Below are 17,462 nucleotides of genomic sequence, written 5' to 3' on the forward strand. Positions count from 1 at the left end.
TGTCAGTTTATTTTTCTAGTTCCCCTCATTTCTCCTCATAGACGGATGGCACACTCACTGAAAACAGCATTGTAATACCTGACTCACTGCAGATGCTTAGAGATCCCGTACTACATGGCACTTTTTACTTTGGAGCCTTCAATCTACTCAAGAGCATGGGCAGTGTATGACACTTTGGTTTAAGGATTATTTTGAGCTGAAGGCAATTAGGAAGAAGCAAATAGGTACAAGGTACTAGAAAAGCACTCTGCCCTCCCTCCATTTGCCAAAAAGCAGGATATAAGTTTACAAAAGTGTACCTCCTGCCTGCTCTACCAGGAAGGACAAAGATTAATCACCAGAGACAATTGTAGACCCCTGTCAGCCTGGAGACAACACAAGAAAAATCTACATGATTAACTTTAGTATTTAGCCTTTATCTGCAACTAGTCTCCCATATATTTGTCTTCCCACAATTTGCTGCCCCTAGAGACTCAAGGTCCTTTATCTTGTCATTTCTTTAAAAATTTATTGTTCCTTGGCTAGGATGCTATATAAGCCCAAGTTCTAAGCAAACCTTTGAGTTGCTCATCTCTGAGTATTCCCATTTTACCTACATGAACAATGCACCTGTTGATAAACTTGCTTTACTTTTGTTCATTCGTCTGTCTTTGGCCGGTCTAATGCACAAAGACCCAGCTGAAGAACCTAAGATAGGTAGAGGAAAAGATTCTCCCTCCTCTACAAGAGCTTGGTTCCCTATCATACTATTTCTAATACTTGTTAGAGCACTCAAGGGAACCTGTGTATCAGACAAGCCCTGGAAGTCTGTGGTTTTTAGCTGTCTTCGTGTAGTGCTAAGCTACTCTCATGGGGAAGATATTCTATGGGGTTAAATTTCCCTCATTCCCCCTTCCATTTCCAATCACCCACTCTGTCTCCAGAGAGCCTAAATAGGGTTTGCGGGAGCCTTCCATGTCAGCCTGACTCCAGTCCCACAGAAGGTAAGTGATTTTAGAGAAAACTGACAACACATCAGAGGCAGGGTTTGGTTTGAGCACCCTAGGCTCAGGAGTAAGATCCTGGAAGGTGGTATGAAAGAAAAAGTTGAGATGCTTGCCCCAGGGTAATGTCTGGAATTTTAAAATTGCTGGGACAGTGTTTGTCTTGAACAAGTTTTCTGCCCATGCCAGCTGTCCTTTCCAGGTCACCAAATACCTTAAAGAGAAAGTTAGCTATTTTGCCATAGGCTTTAACCATCTGAAAAAAATCTGCTTTTCTTTCGCCTGATGTTGCACTGAATAAACTGTTCTTCTACTTACTCCTTCCACATTTTCTCAAGAATAAAAGAGTCACCAAAAACAGAAAGTAAAACCCTAAAAACCAAATCCTTATCCCCAACTTGCCATTGATATGTTACTTGGATGTATAAGATCTGTAACCTCTGTCATGTTGCCTAGGACTACAGTGGACTTACTGGGATGAATTTTAGTATTCTCTCCTTGCATTCAATAATCTCACATGATGACCTAGGTTTTATTGTCTCCATCTTACAGATAGGAAAACAAGCTCCCAGTAACCAGTGAATAGGGAAGCTGAGATCAAGTCCCAAACTGTTCAACTCTAAAGTCAGATGGTCAGCACTTGTACTGTTCCCCACAGTAGATCTTGTGCACCAAGCAGCAAGAATTCTTGTAGTAATTAGAAATAACAGTAACCTCCTATGCTTCACAGGGCATCAAATCCATTCACTGACTTAATTTTCTCCAACATATCTATTAGCATCTTGCATACAGTATACACAAAATGTTGGCTGAATTAACAAATATTAATAAGTTTACCATACACAGTATCATCTCTCCCTATCCTCAAGAAAAAAAAAAAAAAATTGTAGCCTCAAGCTTCAGCTCTGGGTAAATTTCTCCATGCTTTAGCTTCCTGAGGTAGGATTTACAAAACCCTGTCTCTCAGAATCTTTGGGGGAATTAAATGAGAAAAAAATATATATAAAACATATATATATATATATAAAATAACACCTAGGGCAGTGCACACAAGATAAATGCCAGGATGTTATATCTACACTGGGGCAGGCTTGCAAGTCAGTGCATAAGTTAAATGCAAGAATGATGCAACACTAATTGAAATCCGTAAATGTTGGTTTTCCTTCCTAATGCTCAATCACTACTTTTTTTTACATAGCTGTTCCCTTTACAGAAACTACAATGCAAACCTTTTTGCCATTTTATGTAGACAGATCTCTGTAAACCCAAGGAGATAAGGAATAAGGACCAGGGTAAAAGTAACTTTGGGCTGCCTTTTCCTACTTGTTTCTATCCACTCCCTGGAATATGAAGTTTCCATGTAATTCCAGCTCCAATACCCACCTACAGTGATATACTTTGTCTTATTTACTATCAGTAACAATAACAATAATTACTATTTAGTGAGTACCCACTTGTTCAGAGTTTACGTACACAGTTCTTAATTCCTCCATTGCAGGGTTGTTAGAATTCTGTTTTACAGGTGATAAAATTAAGACTCAGAGTTCAAGAAATGTGTCCAATGTAAGAGTCTGTAAGGTTCAGCACAGTGGCTCATGCCTGTAATCCCAGCACTGTGGGAGTCTGAGGCTGGAGGATCACTTGAAGCCAGGAGTTCAAGACCATCCTGGGTGACACAGCAAGACCCCATCTGAAAAACAAACAAACCAAAAAAAAACAGGCATGGTGGCTCTCACCTGCAGTCCTAGCTACTCAAGAGGGCTGAGGCGAGAGGATCACTTGAGCTCAGGAGTTAGAGGTTGCAGAGAGCTACGACAGATCCACTGCATTTCAGCCTGGGTGACAGAGCAAGACTCTCTTGTGTTAAAAAAAAAAAAAAAAAAAAAAAAGTCTATAAATGGAAAAACTGGGAATTAAACCCAGTCTTTTAATCTCAAACCAACATGTATCACTATTCCCAAAAAACATGATTTATCTTTAGAATAATCAAAATCTGCTACTTGAGCTAGCTTCCCTGATAGGTGTTTCCAGCAGGGAGACTGACTTGTTGCTGCAATAGCTATTTCTGGAATTCAACTTTTTTCTTTTGTTGTTGTTTAAGTGAGGCGGAGGTTACTGCATCTACTGCATTCCTGCAGTTACTGCATTACCAGGCTGATGTGTGGAATGGGTGGGAGAAACTCCTATTCCATCTCCCTGCTCCAAAAAATCCATTTAAAATATTGTTCATGGATAGAAGACATATCAGATGTTAAACTGATAAAATTAGATGCTACATTTATTTTAGCCAAAAGGCCAAAAAGCAATGGGAATTCAACTTTTGTGCTCATTCCCTACACAGATTGTGTTTCATTCACGGCATTAGGGTTCAACTTGAACATTCTTCCTCACGTAGACAGTACAGTGATGGGTCAAATGCTTTTGAATGACAGCATTTGTTTCCAAAGAACTAAAATATCTGAGACTTTGTTTCTATGATAAAGTCCCAGACTTCCAGGTTCAATCCTTTTGCCTCAACATACAGATTAATTTTTTTGAAAATCCTTTAATTTTCTGGCTAGGAGACCAGGATTTCTATGGTATTTCTTTTTGAAACATATATCATGTAGCATAATCAAAATCATGTGTGCGTGCATGTGTGTGTGTGTGTGTGCTGGGGCAGGAGGGATTAAGTATAAATCCAGAAATCCTGTCAGATGACATTTTGGTGCATGCTTTTCGTATTCTCTCCTCATAACTTTCCTTAAAAGTAAATCATGTCAGAAGGTGGCATTCAAGCTCGTCACTGTATTCCTACAAGTACCCAAATAACTTGGATTTCCACAAATATTTTTGAACCTTTTAATATACATTACAAATATTTTAGACCAATCACATTTTGTTGTAACATATTTACAAAACAAAAAATATATTACAATAAATATGATGAAACAGTGAATCTGATCAACAACAAGCTTTGTCACAACCAGCTATTTAAAAGGAATGCAAAAACCTGTTGGTCTGCATATATTAAGAGTTTTGAGATAAATAGGGTTCCAGAATTATAATGTATCCGGAAAAGAGATGTGGGGGGAAATCCCCAAATTTAAGTTAAGTAAGATTCTTTCTCATTGCTAATTACATAATGTTTAATGATGTTTTAAACTGTGAACATTGATGAATTATCCAAACATGATACAAAGCTAATGTAGTTCTATCATTTCAAAATATGTGACATCCACAGAATATCCTTTTAATTGTTATTATATACTGTAGTTCACACAATATCTACAAATGTGAATGAGGAAAAAAAAACAGGTCACAGCAACATGTCTCACATTCCAATTTTAAATAAGACAAGCACATACTGGATCAAACATTATTTTATAATACGTTAATAAATAACATCTAGTTTGTTATGGTTACCTTGAACAGTTTATGACTGTATATTTAAAAAGAGAACATTTTCTTTGAGTTTCACATTGTCAGTAAAAGGTAAAATAAATAATGAACTTTAACAAACAAACAAAAAAAAAAAAAAAAGAGAGAGAGAGAAAGAGATCTATGCAGAACCTAAAGTATTTTTGACATGCCGCTTTTCCGGTATAGCTTGCCACAAGAAAATTAAAACAAAAACAAAAAATGATTGTCTTTTCAAAACAACTTTTAAAAGCTTTTCACAACATTGAGCATGAACCTTTGAAGATTAGCATGAAAATCTTTTTGCCCATCTGCTTTGCGCATATATATACGTATGTATAATGCACATTGTATATGTGCACACAAAAGAGATCTACTAAAGTCACAGAACAGCAAACTGCTTACCCCTTAAAATGAGAACCAGCCAACACACTGATCTAATCCAGCCAGTCTAAGATCTGGAAAGCTTTCATTCTTGCTTTGCTTTCACAAATGTCCCTGTATGAATGTTGTTCCTGTGGATCCCCAACTACTTTTAAAACAATAAAGTCCACTGTAATAATCCAATGGGTCTAGATTTGCCTTGTGGGGAGGTGGGACCTGGTTCCTCAGAGCAGATACTGACAAGCCATCTGACTGGGTCTGCGGGTAAGTGCAGCTCTCTCACTGTGATCGTGCCATTCTCATAACTCCTATTCAGTGTTGCCTTCTATTCTCTTACCACAACCGCTCACAAACCTAGAGAACACTGAGTCCATACTAGATATTGGCCCTGATAAATTGTGAACAGGCCAAACTACTTTACCACCTGTTTCCAACCAAGAATGTTTTCTTGGCTAAACAAAAGAAGAGCATTAAGCCTTACAGCAAAACTAGATGTTTCATTTAAACCAGGTTTAGAGTTGTTACAGTAGTAAGACTTTTTATTTAATTAATCACAGTTTTCTAAAGGGAAAGAAGGGTAGCAGCCCACCTTCCTAACCAGGAATAAAGATTTCGGCATCTTCAGAGTCCCTAGTTTCTTTAGCCAGCATTTTCATTCATTTTTAGCTTAGTCAGAAAGTTGGTGGTAATTACTGGACTGTAGTTTAATCACTGGACTATTATCACTCCCTACAATTCAAGTTCCTTTATATTTGTTAGTCCTCTTGACCAAAAGATATTTACAGTATTATGCTAAAGGCCTTAGTAAATTTTTACTTAAAAAAAAATACTTGGTCTTGTTCTTTGAGTCTGCATAAAGCCACTGCTCAAATTATATCTTTCCAAGAAAAATCTAGGAACCATTAAACCATCATATCTATTAATTATTATCATAACTGTTGCTCATTAATCCTATTCTCAGACAATGTGATGGGTGTTATGCCTTCATGGGTGGTGGCCTCTGTTTTCCACTTCCCCAGGTAGAATGCTGAGTGGGCTCCCCACAGGGCAGGGAGGAATGCAGTGGTTCTGCAAGGTCATCTGACTAGAAGTTCCTCTCATGCTTTGGATCTTTTATGGTGGGAACTTTGAGAAACCAAACATCCACATTCCTTATCGATGAGAAATTAATTCATGAGTAACTTAACGGTTTAGTACTGAAAACGTGTTACTGGAGTTTTTGGTTCATCTGCGAAAACCTCAGAATTGTGACACACACTAAGCATTAGCATAGGTCTGCAGCAGGGATGGAAAAGCTCCTGAATTAATATAAGGGCTTTTGGCCTTGATTTTCAAATTCAGACCAGGCATCATTGAGCTCCATGAAAATCATCTTTGCGTATTGCTCATAGGGTTGCCCAGTAGCCTGCAGAGAAAACAAAAACACACATTAGATACCACAGACCAAAATGTTATTGATATTGAATTTTTCACTGCCAATATATGGGCTCTAAGTAATTGAAATGTTTTTCTATTTGGCCATTTCTACTTTTCAGCCTAATCTACTATATCTGACCCAAATTACTATAACCTCCCCACAATGCCCTCCCCCTAGAAATGCACAAGGGTAGTAGTAATCTGTCAAGAAGCAGACAACAGAGAGCTTATCGGGCAGCAAAAGATATATCTCTGTTCTCCAGAAGTATCTGCCAAATGACAAAGGTTCTTGACAGCCCATCTCCATTGACTGTTTTTAACTCCCGTTTTCCCGTTTCTAAAACGTTCTTTGAGAGTCATAATGGGGCATACAGTCTGTGGATTTTTCTGGGCTCTTGTTTCTCCTTCTCTTTTGATTCATCAAAATTCAAGCACTACCACTGCTTCTCATTAATTCTTCTTTCCAGACTAGTACAAAAAAAATGTGGAGAGACGAAAATCAAATGCATCAAATTCAAGCCTGTGTTCCCAAGTGGCACTTCGATCATAGCTTCATGTCATATGACCGGTATAGTCTATGTGACAGCAAGATGACTCACTTCTTTCTGAATGTTTCTATGTATTATACGATGATTTCATTTGGCCATGAGTTAGTTGAAGTTTCTGACAAGGTAGAGCCTTAGATGTATATATACTTCAATGAAGACATAAACTGACATAATCAATATAGTGATAATCAAGACAGTGGCAAATTTAATTCTATTTTGAATATTTTATTGATTCTCACAAATTTTACCAACTACATTCTAAAGCTTTTCCATTACTGTCCTAGCTAACCATACTGTTTTATCTCTAAAGGAAAGAAGTTTTCTTCTGTCCAGCTCTTAGCCTGTCCTTACTATTGTAAGTCAGGATACAATTTACTTTTTCTTTTCTTTTCTTTTTTTGGAGACGGGGTCTCACTCTGTTGCCCAGGCTGGAGTACAGTGGAGTGATCTCAGCTCACTGCAGCCTTGATCACCCAGGCTCAAGTGATCCTCCTACCTCAGCTTCCCGAGTGGCTGAGACTACAGGCTCATGCCACCACACCAGCTAATTTTTGTATTTTTTTTGTAGGGACGGGGTTTTTTCATGTTGCCCAGGCTGATCTCAAACTTGAGGGCTCAAGCAATTTGCCTACCCTGGCCTCCCAAAGTGCTGGGATTACAGGCATACGCCACCGTACTCAGCCACAATTTACTTCTGAGCCCTAAAAATTAATCCCTGGGTAAATCTTACTCTCTCTAAATAAGCCCCTGTAATATATAGTTTGATATATTCTTTCTCATTTCATAAAATATAACTATTTGTTTAAATATCTGATTTTAGCCCATAGACTTAATTTTATTAAAAATAGGTCATATCAACCAGCACATTTAAAGTAAAACACATACTCATAAGATAATGAAGCAAGGACCTGACAAGTTACACAACAGGGCAGGTTATACCCACTTTATCTGGGTGCACCACCAGGACAGCCTTCCTGTACACCTTCTTCACCTGCTCTGGTGTTACCAGGTCTGCCATGCCAACTGGTTTCCACTTGGTCTCCCCAGCCCACAGCACAGTATGCATCGTGGAGAGAAGGGCTCTGATATTTCTTTCTTTACCTTCAATCCATTCCAGAATCTGTAAACACGAAGGGAATTAAGAAATTCAAATGCTTAATTACTACTTCAGAAGGTTTCCACTCGGACTCTAGAAACCCCTTCTGCTCCAGCAACATCAAAACACTTAGGGCAACCTGTATAATCCAGGCTGTTTCTTCCACCTGAAATGCTTCTCCTCCTTAACCTCCTACCTTGTCTTCCTGGTTAACTCTATCATCCTTCAAAAGCCTGCTGAGGAATTTCACACTGTTAGACTTTGCAAGTTTGATTTCCTTTCTCTCCCATCCCTACCCTCAGAGTTACACTCAAAATAAACTCCATGAGGGTAGATACTGCACTAAATAAGTAACCGTTAAAAAAGGGCCAAACTTCTCTGGGCTACTCTACCTTAAACATGTTTTTACCATAATATGTGCCACACTTTATTGTAATTGTGTGTTTGTCTTTCCCTTCCATTAGGCAGAACTGTTTGAGGAAAAGTATTATTTCTTATATATCACTGCATCTCAGAACCAAATAATAAACCTGGTGCAGAAGAGCTCAAAAAGGCTTGTTACATTAATTGATCCATTTAGTCATTTATTTGAACTATGAACATTCACAGTTTGAACAAATGAGGTGATTAAGTCAGGGGGATCATAAAACTGTATCAGCATTGAGTACCTAACAGGAGTTCGGCTAAGTGAGTGTTGCTGGATGAATGGTTCAGTCATGTTAATGACAGCTACTCTCCCAAACAATTACATACCCTGTACCAATTAAATAATCAAACATAGCTTAAGTGAAATAAACAGCTTTCTTTTATAGGAAACCGTCTGAGTTTGCCTAATGAACAAAGGTTTTTGAGATAAAACACAAAGTTTTGGGAGAAATATTAAGCCCCTGTAACATTGGGTGGAGTGAAAAACATGCAAATGAAAGATCCTACATTGTACTAAAAAATGTGTCAAAGAATCTAAGTTATATTAGATGTATATTATATATATCTGCAACAAATCTGTCAGGAAATTATACAGAACAGTGGTACATGTTTTCAGAATGTGTTAAGATTGACTTGCCGTTCAAGTACTGGTTTTGCAGATGCCTTAATACAAAGACAGATTACATCCTCCTCTTTCAGTTTGTTATAGTGTCAGCATATTTAGTATTTTGTCACATAGGAACTCAACCTCTCCATCTGTGAAGAACATTCCAATTCTCTTGATCTTTACAAACTCTTCCAGACCTCATACCACTCATCAACATCACCACCCTCTGTTTCCCAGCTAATCTGCATCTGCCTGTCCATACAACATCTTCATCTGTGAAGTTATGTGGTTTTTCTTCAGCTGTGAAACAAAGGGATTCGATTTGCTGATTTGCAAACTTAAAAAAACAACACCAATGCTGAAACATACTAAAACAGTAAGTTGATTTGAGGAAAAAAGTATGTTGATTTGATTTAAGGAAAATCCTCAAATCTAATTTTACCTAGACCTCCAGAATCAAAAAGAGATAAAAGGAGAACTGCTTGGGTTAAAAGTAGAGGGAGACAATGGGGAAGATGGGAGCCACACTTCCCTCAGCCTTTCTCTCCTCTACCTTCCAAACCTCCAGGTCTAATGTTGCAGGAATTGGTAAGTCTCAGATACGTAAATATTTCTCTATCAGTAGAGAAGAGATCCTGGGGGCTTCAGTCAATCTGGTTTAATAAAAAAGCTCTCAAGGCAGAAACAGAAAACATAAATAATGCATTCTTCTTACCAGCAAATTCTAATGACTCATGTTTAGAATGTGAATGCCATCTGAATAACAAAATCACCTCTTAAAAAGTGCCGTTGCTCATCTGAACAGGCAAACAAAAGAAATCTATATTGCCATACCATGGAATAACATTTATTTTATTAAAGAAATTAAACAGTGTGTGCAACCTCCTCATAGCTACTTTGCTTTTAAAGGGAACAGCTGTACTCAAATCACAACTGTAAAAACCAAATAGAGTGGCCACCAGAAATCTAATACCACGCCTTCTATAGGTGATATGGTCTGAATGTATGTGTCCCCCAAAATTCCTATACTGAAATTCTAATTCCTGAGGTGATGGTATTAGGAGGTTAGGGCTTCCTACTGGGAGGTGATTAGTTCATGAGACACATTTCTTGTAAATGGGATTAGTGCCCTTATGGAAGAGGCCTGAGCAAGACCTCTTTCTTCTGCCTATGAGGACACAGGGAAAAGACCACCATCCATGAACCAGGAAGATGGCCCTCACCAGACACCAAAATGGCTGGCACCTTGATCTTAGACTTCCAGCCTTCATAACTATGAGAAAAAAAATCCTATTGTTTATAAGCCACCCCATTTATGGTATTTTGTTATAGCAGCCTGAATGGACTAAGACAATAGGTTAGTCTCGTGCTGATAGCTCCATATACATGACTTTATCACATGACTTTGTCATATAGGATAATCAAGCTGTGTCAGGGGCCTCACTCACCTTTAATTTCTCAGGATCCATTTCCTTAGCCATTTCCTCCTTTCTCATCTCAGCTATTGTCCGAGGCCCCTTTTTGTCTTTGTGAGCATTGAAACCTTGACCAGAGAGTAGGTCTTCAAAATCAGCTGCTTTTTGTTTCCCTTCTGCAATATAATGTTTGAAAATCATTATAGTTTTCATTCTTAAACATAACGCTGTATCATTATCTCACAGCATCTGGGGTCTTCAAGATGTTTTTAATATGCATTCAGTCCCTTAACCCTTATGCTTGCTTACCCTGTGAGTAGGGTAAGAGACTCTTGCATCCATTTTACAGATGATGAAAATGAATCTGTCCAGAATCATTTAACATATATGTGGCAAGGTTAAAACTGGAGGTTGGTTCATGAAGCCAAATCAAATTCCATCTCCACTGTACCTTCTCTTTAGATGAGGATACTCATTATCCCTCCAGATTATAACTAACTCATATCAGTGTTGGCACTGGGATCTGGGTTTTGGTAGTTGAAATCCATGCATGCTACCACTTTCCTGCCCCTATTCTGTTGATATTTTAGTCAGTCACTTTGCTCTTTCTCTCCAAGTCTGTTGTATCCTCATAATCTTTCTCAGTTTGGTTGGACAGGCAGCCAAGCATGGTGGCTAGGAACAAAGAATTTGGACTCCGGCTCCCCAGGTTTGAATTCTAACTCTGCCACTTAATAGTGATGTGACCTAGGCAAGTTACTTACTATCTCTATTCCTCAATTTCCTAATCCATAAAATGGGGATGGTGTTAGGAATATTACTTACCTTATGGAGTTGTTGTGAAAATGAATTAGTTAACATTTAAAATGCTTAGAACAGTGCCTGGTTATCTAAATGCTTGTTAAAACAAAATAGAACCAAAACATCAGTCCATACAGTCAATTCAAATCAACCAAAATCAGTTGGTTGAGTTGAAAACCATTTGCTATCTCTATACTGTAAGACATACACACACCTGCACTTGCACACACTGAAATGTAAGTGCTCTGAAACTAGGGATTTTGTTTCTTGTTTACTGCTGCATCCTCAACGTTTTCTACACTGAAGATGCTCCATAAGTATTTGCTGATTGAAATCACTCACCCCACATCTATCTACTCAAAAATGGAGGGGAATTGACATGACTCTATGGAACTGTCCAGGAAATATCCCTGGTAGTCAAGAACAAACATGATGTTACATACCCCCAACAACTGAATTCCTAACGTGTTGGTGTTGTGAGAAGCACTTGTGTTCTAGCCAGTAGAATGTAGCAATAAAGGGCAGGGGTTCTGGAGCCAAACTGCCAGAGTTCAAATCCTGACTCTGTCACTTATAAGTTATATAAACTTAGGAAATTACTTCATCGATCTGTGTCACAGGTTTCCCAGCTATGATATGTGGTTGGTTTTGAAGATTATAAGAAATAATATGGGAGTCCCCCGACTTATTCACAGGGGGTATGTTCCAAGGCCCGCAGTGGACACCTAAAACCACAGATAGTACTGGACCCTAGATATACAGTACTTTCTTTGATCTGATAACCGAGATGGCTACTAAGTGACTAATGGGAGGCTAGAGAACACAACATAGATGTGCTGGACAGAGGGATGCTTCACATCCTAGACAGGATGGAGTAAGATGGTGTGAGGTTTCATCACGCTGCTCATAATAGTGCACAATTTAAAATGAATGAATTGCTTACTCCTGGAATTTTCCATTTAATATTTTCAGACTGCAGTTGACCTCAGGTAACTGAAATTGCAAAGGACAAAAACCACAAATAAAGGGGGATGACTGTACATGAAAATGCTTAGGATAGCACCTGGCATACAGTAAGGACTCAATAAATGTTAGCTACAGCTACTAGGAGGAACAGAAGAATCGCCTTTCCATGTTCCATAGAGAGAAAGGCCTGTTCCCTCACCATGTTCCTATGTACTTCATTGCAGAGTCTGACAAAATCAACTGAAATATAAAATGTACCAAAATAGGCTTTTAATAAACTCAAATCTAACCATCCCTCCTATGCAAAAATATTACTTTTCACTCATTGTCAAGATCTTATCCAAGGTATCCTCCAGCCTCAGGTGTTGGCACCATTATAGGTACCCCACTGATCTCAGGAATCCACCAAACAGAGCATAAGAAAGACCAAGTGTTCCAAGACACATACAGTCCTCCAATTGGGACCAAAGGGCAAATATGACCAATGTGCTTGGAAGATTCCCCAACTTTTTCTTCTACCTCCTCTTCCAAAGGAATAACAGCTTTAAGATCCATCCACCTCTCCACTCACATCCCTTCAACATTCATTTAGTGCCTACCCTATGCCAAGCATTATGCTAGGTGCTAATGATACCATGGCAACTAAGACACAGTCCCTGCCCTCCATGTGGTTCCAGTGTGGAGAGAAATGGACAAGTGAGCCCACAGTCACAAAATGGTATAAAAGTTAGAAGCATAGTCAACCCAGGAGGCTCCAGGTACAGCATTGGGGGTAGGGATCATGTTGTGTCTGTACAACTGTAAGATTTCCTCAGAAACTACTGAATTGAAACTACCCAGAAACTACTGTCACCTTCAGACATACATATTCAGGCAATATGACAACACAGACAGGCTGCCCTATAGCTAGGTCCCATACCATCATCCTTACCCAAATTACTTGATCCTTTCCCACGTTCGTTCTGGCCCCCAGGCATGGCCGAGAAGCTCACATTGTAGTTGGGTCGGTTCTGGGGAGAGGAGTGGGGCATGCTGGGCTGAGGCTTAGGCTGTGGCTGCTGCCAGTTGTAGGCACCTCCCTGCTGCCACCCGCCACCCATAGGCTGAGGAGATGCCTTCTGTGGCGAGCTGAGAGGTGGGAATCCTCCACCCAATCCAGTTGGTGTGGTGGGCTTGCTGGCAAATGAAGAACTACCTAAAGAAAAAGGGATGAAGAAGGTAAAACTATATTGAGTGGCCTCTAACTCTTCTGTCTTCAGATATTGTTTGCAGTGGCTTTAGTAGCCATTCCCTTGACTGATAGCATAAGTAACCTTCCTAATATAGATAAAGGAATTACAGGCATACATATTATTTCCTTAATCTCCACAACGACACTTTTAGGTATGTTTTAATGGCCTCATTTTTCCTTCAGATGAACAAACTGCAGGTCAGAGCAGTTAAGTGATTTTCTCAGAGGCACACAGCAAGTGGCTGAGCTGACACTTGATTCTGGATCTTTGCCTCCAAGTCAAAAGAACCCTGGCTCTTCCCACTGTGCCATCCTTCCCCACCCTTCCATCTTCTAAGCAGATTCTACTTCTTCACTAGAATAAAATGTTTTAAAAAACTACTAAATGACAAGAATGGGGAATAAAACAGAGTAAGTCCACTCATTAAGGTGCTACTTAAACTTCAATTATTAGGATTAATCACTTTTTGTTATAAAGCATGGTTAGTGCCCAAGAGTAAATAAAGATGTTTTGAAATTTCAGAAGTAGGTTTTAATTTCATACTAGTTGCATTTCATTCAAGGAAAGAAAAAATAGTCAACATTCTGATAACTTTAAACAGGACAAAGGATCTTATTCAAGCTTTAAAAATGATGTTATTTTGTGCCAGGAATTTAAGTAGAATCGTGATTGCATAATCTCCAAACTTTTAAGCACTCACTGCATACAAGCTGGGTTATGTCCAAAATATGAAAACCAGCTGTGACTTGCATTTAAAGAGGTAAAATGAGAAGCTGAAATGTGATGATCCCCAAAGGCCCTTTCATGTAATAAGTCTAAAGGAACAACAATAAAATAACTAATATTTATATAGCTCTTTAGAGTTAACAAAATGTGCTTATGTACATTACTGCTCAGATCTACACAACACTCTTAGGAGGTAAGTAGTATCACTGGCCCCACTTTAAAGATAAGGAAATTAAGGCTCAGAGAGGTTTCCTGATATGCTCATGATCACACAGCTAATTATGGAGCTGGGATTAGACTATGTACATCCTACCTCCAAATATCATGTTCGTTTACTGCACCCAGTAATCCTTAATTCCTCTCCTAATTGCTGAGCCTTTCACTATAACTCATCCCTTACTATCCCTTCTTTCTATAGATACTTTCCCTATTCTGATCCTGGGACTCAACTTTCCTTCCCTACTGGAAATGTGTCATATACTTTCCCTATTCTGATCCTGGGACTCAACTTTCCTTCCCTACTGGAAATGTGTCATGATCACTGGACTTATCGTCAATCTGAGTTTCAGTCTCAGCTCTATCATTCATTCTTGCATTTGTTCTTCATTCATTCATACATATATACACTAATTCACCCCTATTTGGTGAGCATTACCAAGTGTGATGTACTATGCTGGGCACTAAGAATATAGCTGAAAACAGGACACAGAGAATCTTTCTATATCTCTCTTCTAAAGCTGGGTAAAAAAATCGCACCCCTTTGAGCTTCAGTTTCTTCATCCGTTTAATCAAAACTATGTCTGTATCACAGGTATACTGTAAAGACACAACAACTATATGAAAGTATTCCACAATTAAGCAAAGAGATGTTATATATTATAAAATAATGTAAGCTCATATGCTAATAAGCACATGCCTAGTACATCTTCAGGGCTCAATAAATACTTGGTGATAGGAAAATGTAATGACAGGGCTTGTCTTCAAAGTTGGCATTGCCCCACTCATTCCATAACTAGCAGCATGAAGTCCCTCTTCCTATGTCCCAGAGTCTTCCTGCCAAGAGCACAGGAACATACACCTAAGACTTGGTATTCATACTCTACTGAGGTTTCATTTTATATTTAAGGAAGCTTACTTTGTTCTGAACATATATGCTTTTTATTTTAAAATTTGGTAAATATGGAAAAGCCTAAAGAATGAAGAAAACCTTGCCATATGCCTACCATACTGTCAGTTATTCATTCATTTAGGAACCACTATCGAGCATCCTCTAGATGCCAGGCTGCAGATACAGTGGTGAAAAAGCAGACGCTGACCCCGCACTCACGGGGCTCATCAACATTGCAGGACTCTCTGATGTCCACCCTTCTAGAATATTTTCTCCCTATGCTCAGCAAGTCTAATTGTTAATGCAATTGAAGCAGATAACTGACAGAAAAACAAAGTGGTAGCTAAATCCAGAGACCACTGCAATCCTCATTAAAAGCTACAGCAGTGGTTCTCAACCTTGATTGTGCATTAGAATTACCTGGGGAGCTTTTTAAAAAATGCTCCATCTTGTGTAGCCCCTACAGTAGTGGATATTTTACATTCAATTAAAGTTTCTTCCTCCCACTGTAGTGTAAGTTTCAAAGAACAGGAATGTCATCTGCCTTGATTCTTTATTACATCCTGAATGCCTACCACGTAGTAAGTACTCAAAAATACTTGTGAAATGAGGGAATTAATGTTCAAGGGTAGAAAATCATTGACTGGATGAACTGACCTGATACTCCTTCCCACACTCAGCTACATCAACCTCTAAACCTTTTATGAGCGCAAGCTCCAGAGCTAGACTTCTTGGTGTTGAAAGCTTGTGATTTGTGCATGTTACTTAATCTGTTGTGTCCCTGTTTCCTCATCTGTAAAATGAGGATTATAACAGTCACTACTTCAAAAGATTATGAAGATTAAATGAAATGATATATGTGAAGCACTTCAAGTAGTGTCTGGCACATAGTAAGGCTCCAATAACTATTAACTGTTATTTTTACCGTTTTCATTATTTGACATTATATTATATATTTGTTAATTTATTATTTGATTCCCCTTCTATAATGTAAGTTTTATTAAGGCAGGAGTTTTGGGGTTTTTTTGCTATTTTTTTTTCTACCAAAACAGTCCTAGCACCTAGAAGGCACTTTCATAAATATTTGTTGGATGAATAAATGCATTAAAAATCAATAATAAATGAGATTTTATTGAAGTAAAATTTCATCTGATGTAGTAATATTACTTTAAAATTTGAAATTTTCTGTAAGATACAAAGAAAAGTGGAGAAGAAAATGTCTGCATAAAAGAATTTTGAGAGTTCTTAGAAGGGAAAAACATCTACATAGTACAGAATGGAAGATAAAGATGCTGACACAAGTTATAGACAACAACGGTAGCCAGGCTCACATTCCCTCCATCTGGCTCTAAATGCCTCAAGAGGCCTTCCTGAGATCAGGGACTATCAATATGGCCAAGATAAACCTTTGTGTCAGGGCTACCCCATCCTTATTTAACAAATCTGCACTGCCCTAGAGGAGGAAGGAAAAAGGAGGGAGAAAATGTTTCAGAACACAGTACTCCAATGAACCCCTCCTTGAAAACAGGTTCCTTGGTGAAATCAGTTTGAGAACTCTGGACACTGTGACCCTCTTAGTGGTAATCAAAATCCACTGAAACCAGTGTTTCCCAATCTCACTTCCTCTCAGAACACTTACCCTGTGACATCTATTAACATATGGTGAAAATATTCTGGAAATACGATACTTGAGTCTATTTTCTGTATAGAACTTTACAAATTGACCAGAGATCACCACAGTTAATGGAGAGAAGGGGAACGGTGTGAAGATCTCACAGGTAACACCACAGCATCACAGTAAGTGTTCTGCAAGGTTGGCATTATGTGGCACAAATCCATCTGACCAGCCCTGTCTCATACCATTTCCCTACACATTACTTTTGCGCAGCCAAACTCTGCTGCCATGAGCCCCTGAAAGCTCTAACTTTATTCATACTACACATCCAGAATTAGGCACTGGAGAAATGAATCAATAAAGATGATTTTGAATCCCATATCTGATTCTCACTTTCTTTTTTTAAAAAAGCCTATCTCAGGTTTCAGAGGATAGATTAAGAATACACACTATTTGAGGTTCCAGGTGACAAGACCAGCTTGCTATAACACCAAAGACTGAGATTTAAGGCTTTGTAGCCATAAATAAATGTTATTTGTAGCTCGATCTTCTGAGTTTGTACCTAGCGTCCCAAGGTCGGCAAAAGGATCCAGAGTCTGGGGTTTGTTTTGATGGGTGGGAGTACCATGCGAGGATCCGGTTGGGCTGGTGGCAGCTGACTTGCTTCCCATTCCAAAGCCTCCTGAAAAGGAAATAAGGTCATTGAAAATGAGTTAGTTGTTTGAGGCTGAATTCTGAAA

At 38.7% G+C, this 17,462-nt stretch overlaps 1 protein-coding gene and 1 non-coding gene across 9 annotated transcripts in view; both read right to left on the minus strand.

Moving 5' to 3' along the window:
• Positions 1-3,099: 3,099 nt before the first annotated feature.
• Positions 3,100-3,290, minus strand: LOC119626517 (U2 spliceosomal RNA). The gene has a single exon (XR_005242687.2). It is a non-coding gene; the product is annotated as a U2 spliceosomal RNA (small nuclear RNA).
• Positions 3,291-3,810: 520 nt separating this feature from the next.
• The window catches only part of DNAJC6 (DnaJ heat shock protein family (Hsp40) member C6), a 157,528-nt gene continuing 143,876 nt past the window's right edge, over positions 3,811-17,462 (minus strand). For 7 of the 8 annotated variants that reach the window (XM_007978434.3, XM_007978441.3, XM_007978439.3 and 4 more), the window contains 5 exons: positions 17,285-17,404; positions 12,973-13,236; positions 10,308-10,450; positions 7,674-7,850; positions 3,811-6,171 (listed from right to left, as the gene is read on the minus strand). In XM_007978434.3, the coding sequence (XP_007976625.2) occupies positions 6,070-6,171; positions 7,674-7,850; positions 10,308-10,450; positions 12,973-13,236; positions 17,285-17,404 (806 nt within the window). In that variant the 3' untranslated portion in view covers positions 3,811-6,069. The remainder of the gene's footprint in view (positions 6,172-7,673; positions 7,851-10,307; positions 10,451-12,972; positions 13,237-17,284; positions 17,405-17,462) is intronic. The other variant, XM_007978435.3, reaches the window with a different exon arrangement.

This window comes from Chlorocebus sabaeus, chromosome 20 (assembly GCF_047675955.1).
Source record: "Chlorocebus sabaeus isolate Y175 chromosome 20, mChlSab1.0.hap1, whole genome shotgun sequence".
Classification (NCBI taxonomy): Eukaryota; Metazoa; Chordata; class Mammalia; order Primates; family Cercopithecidae; genus Chlorocebus; species Chlorocebus sabaeus.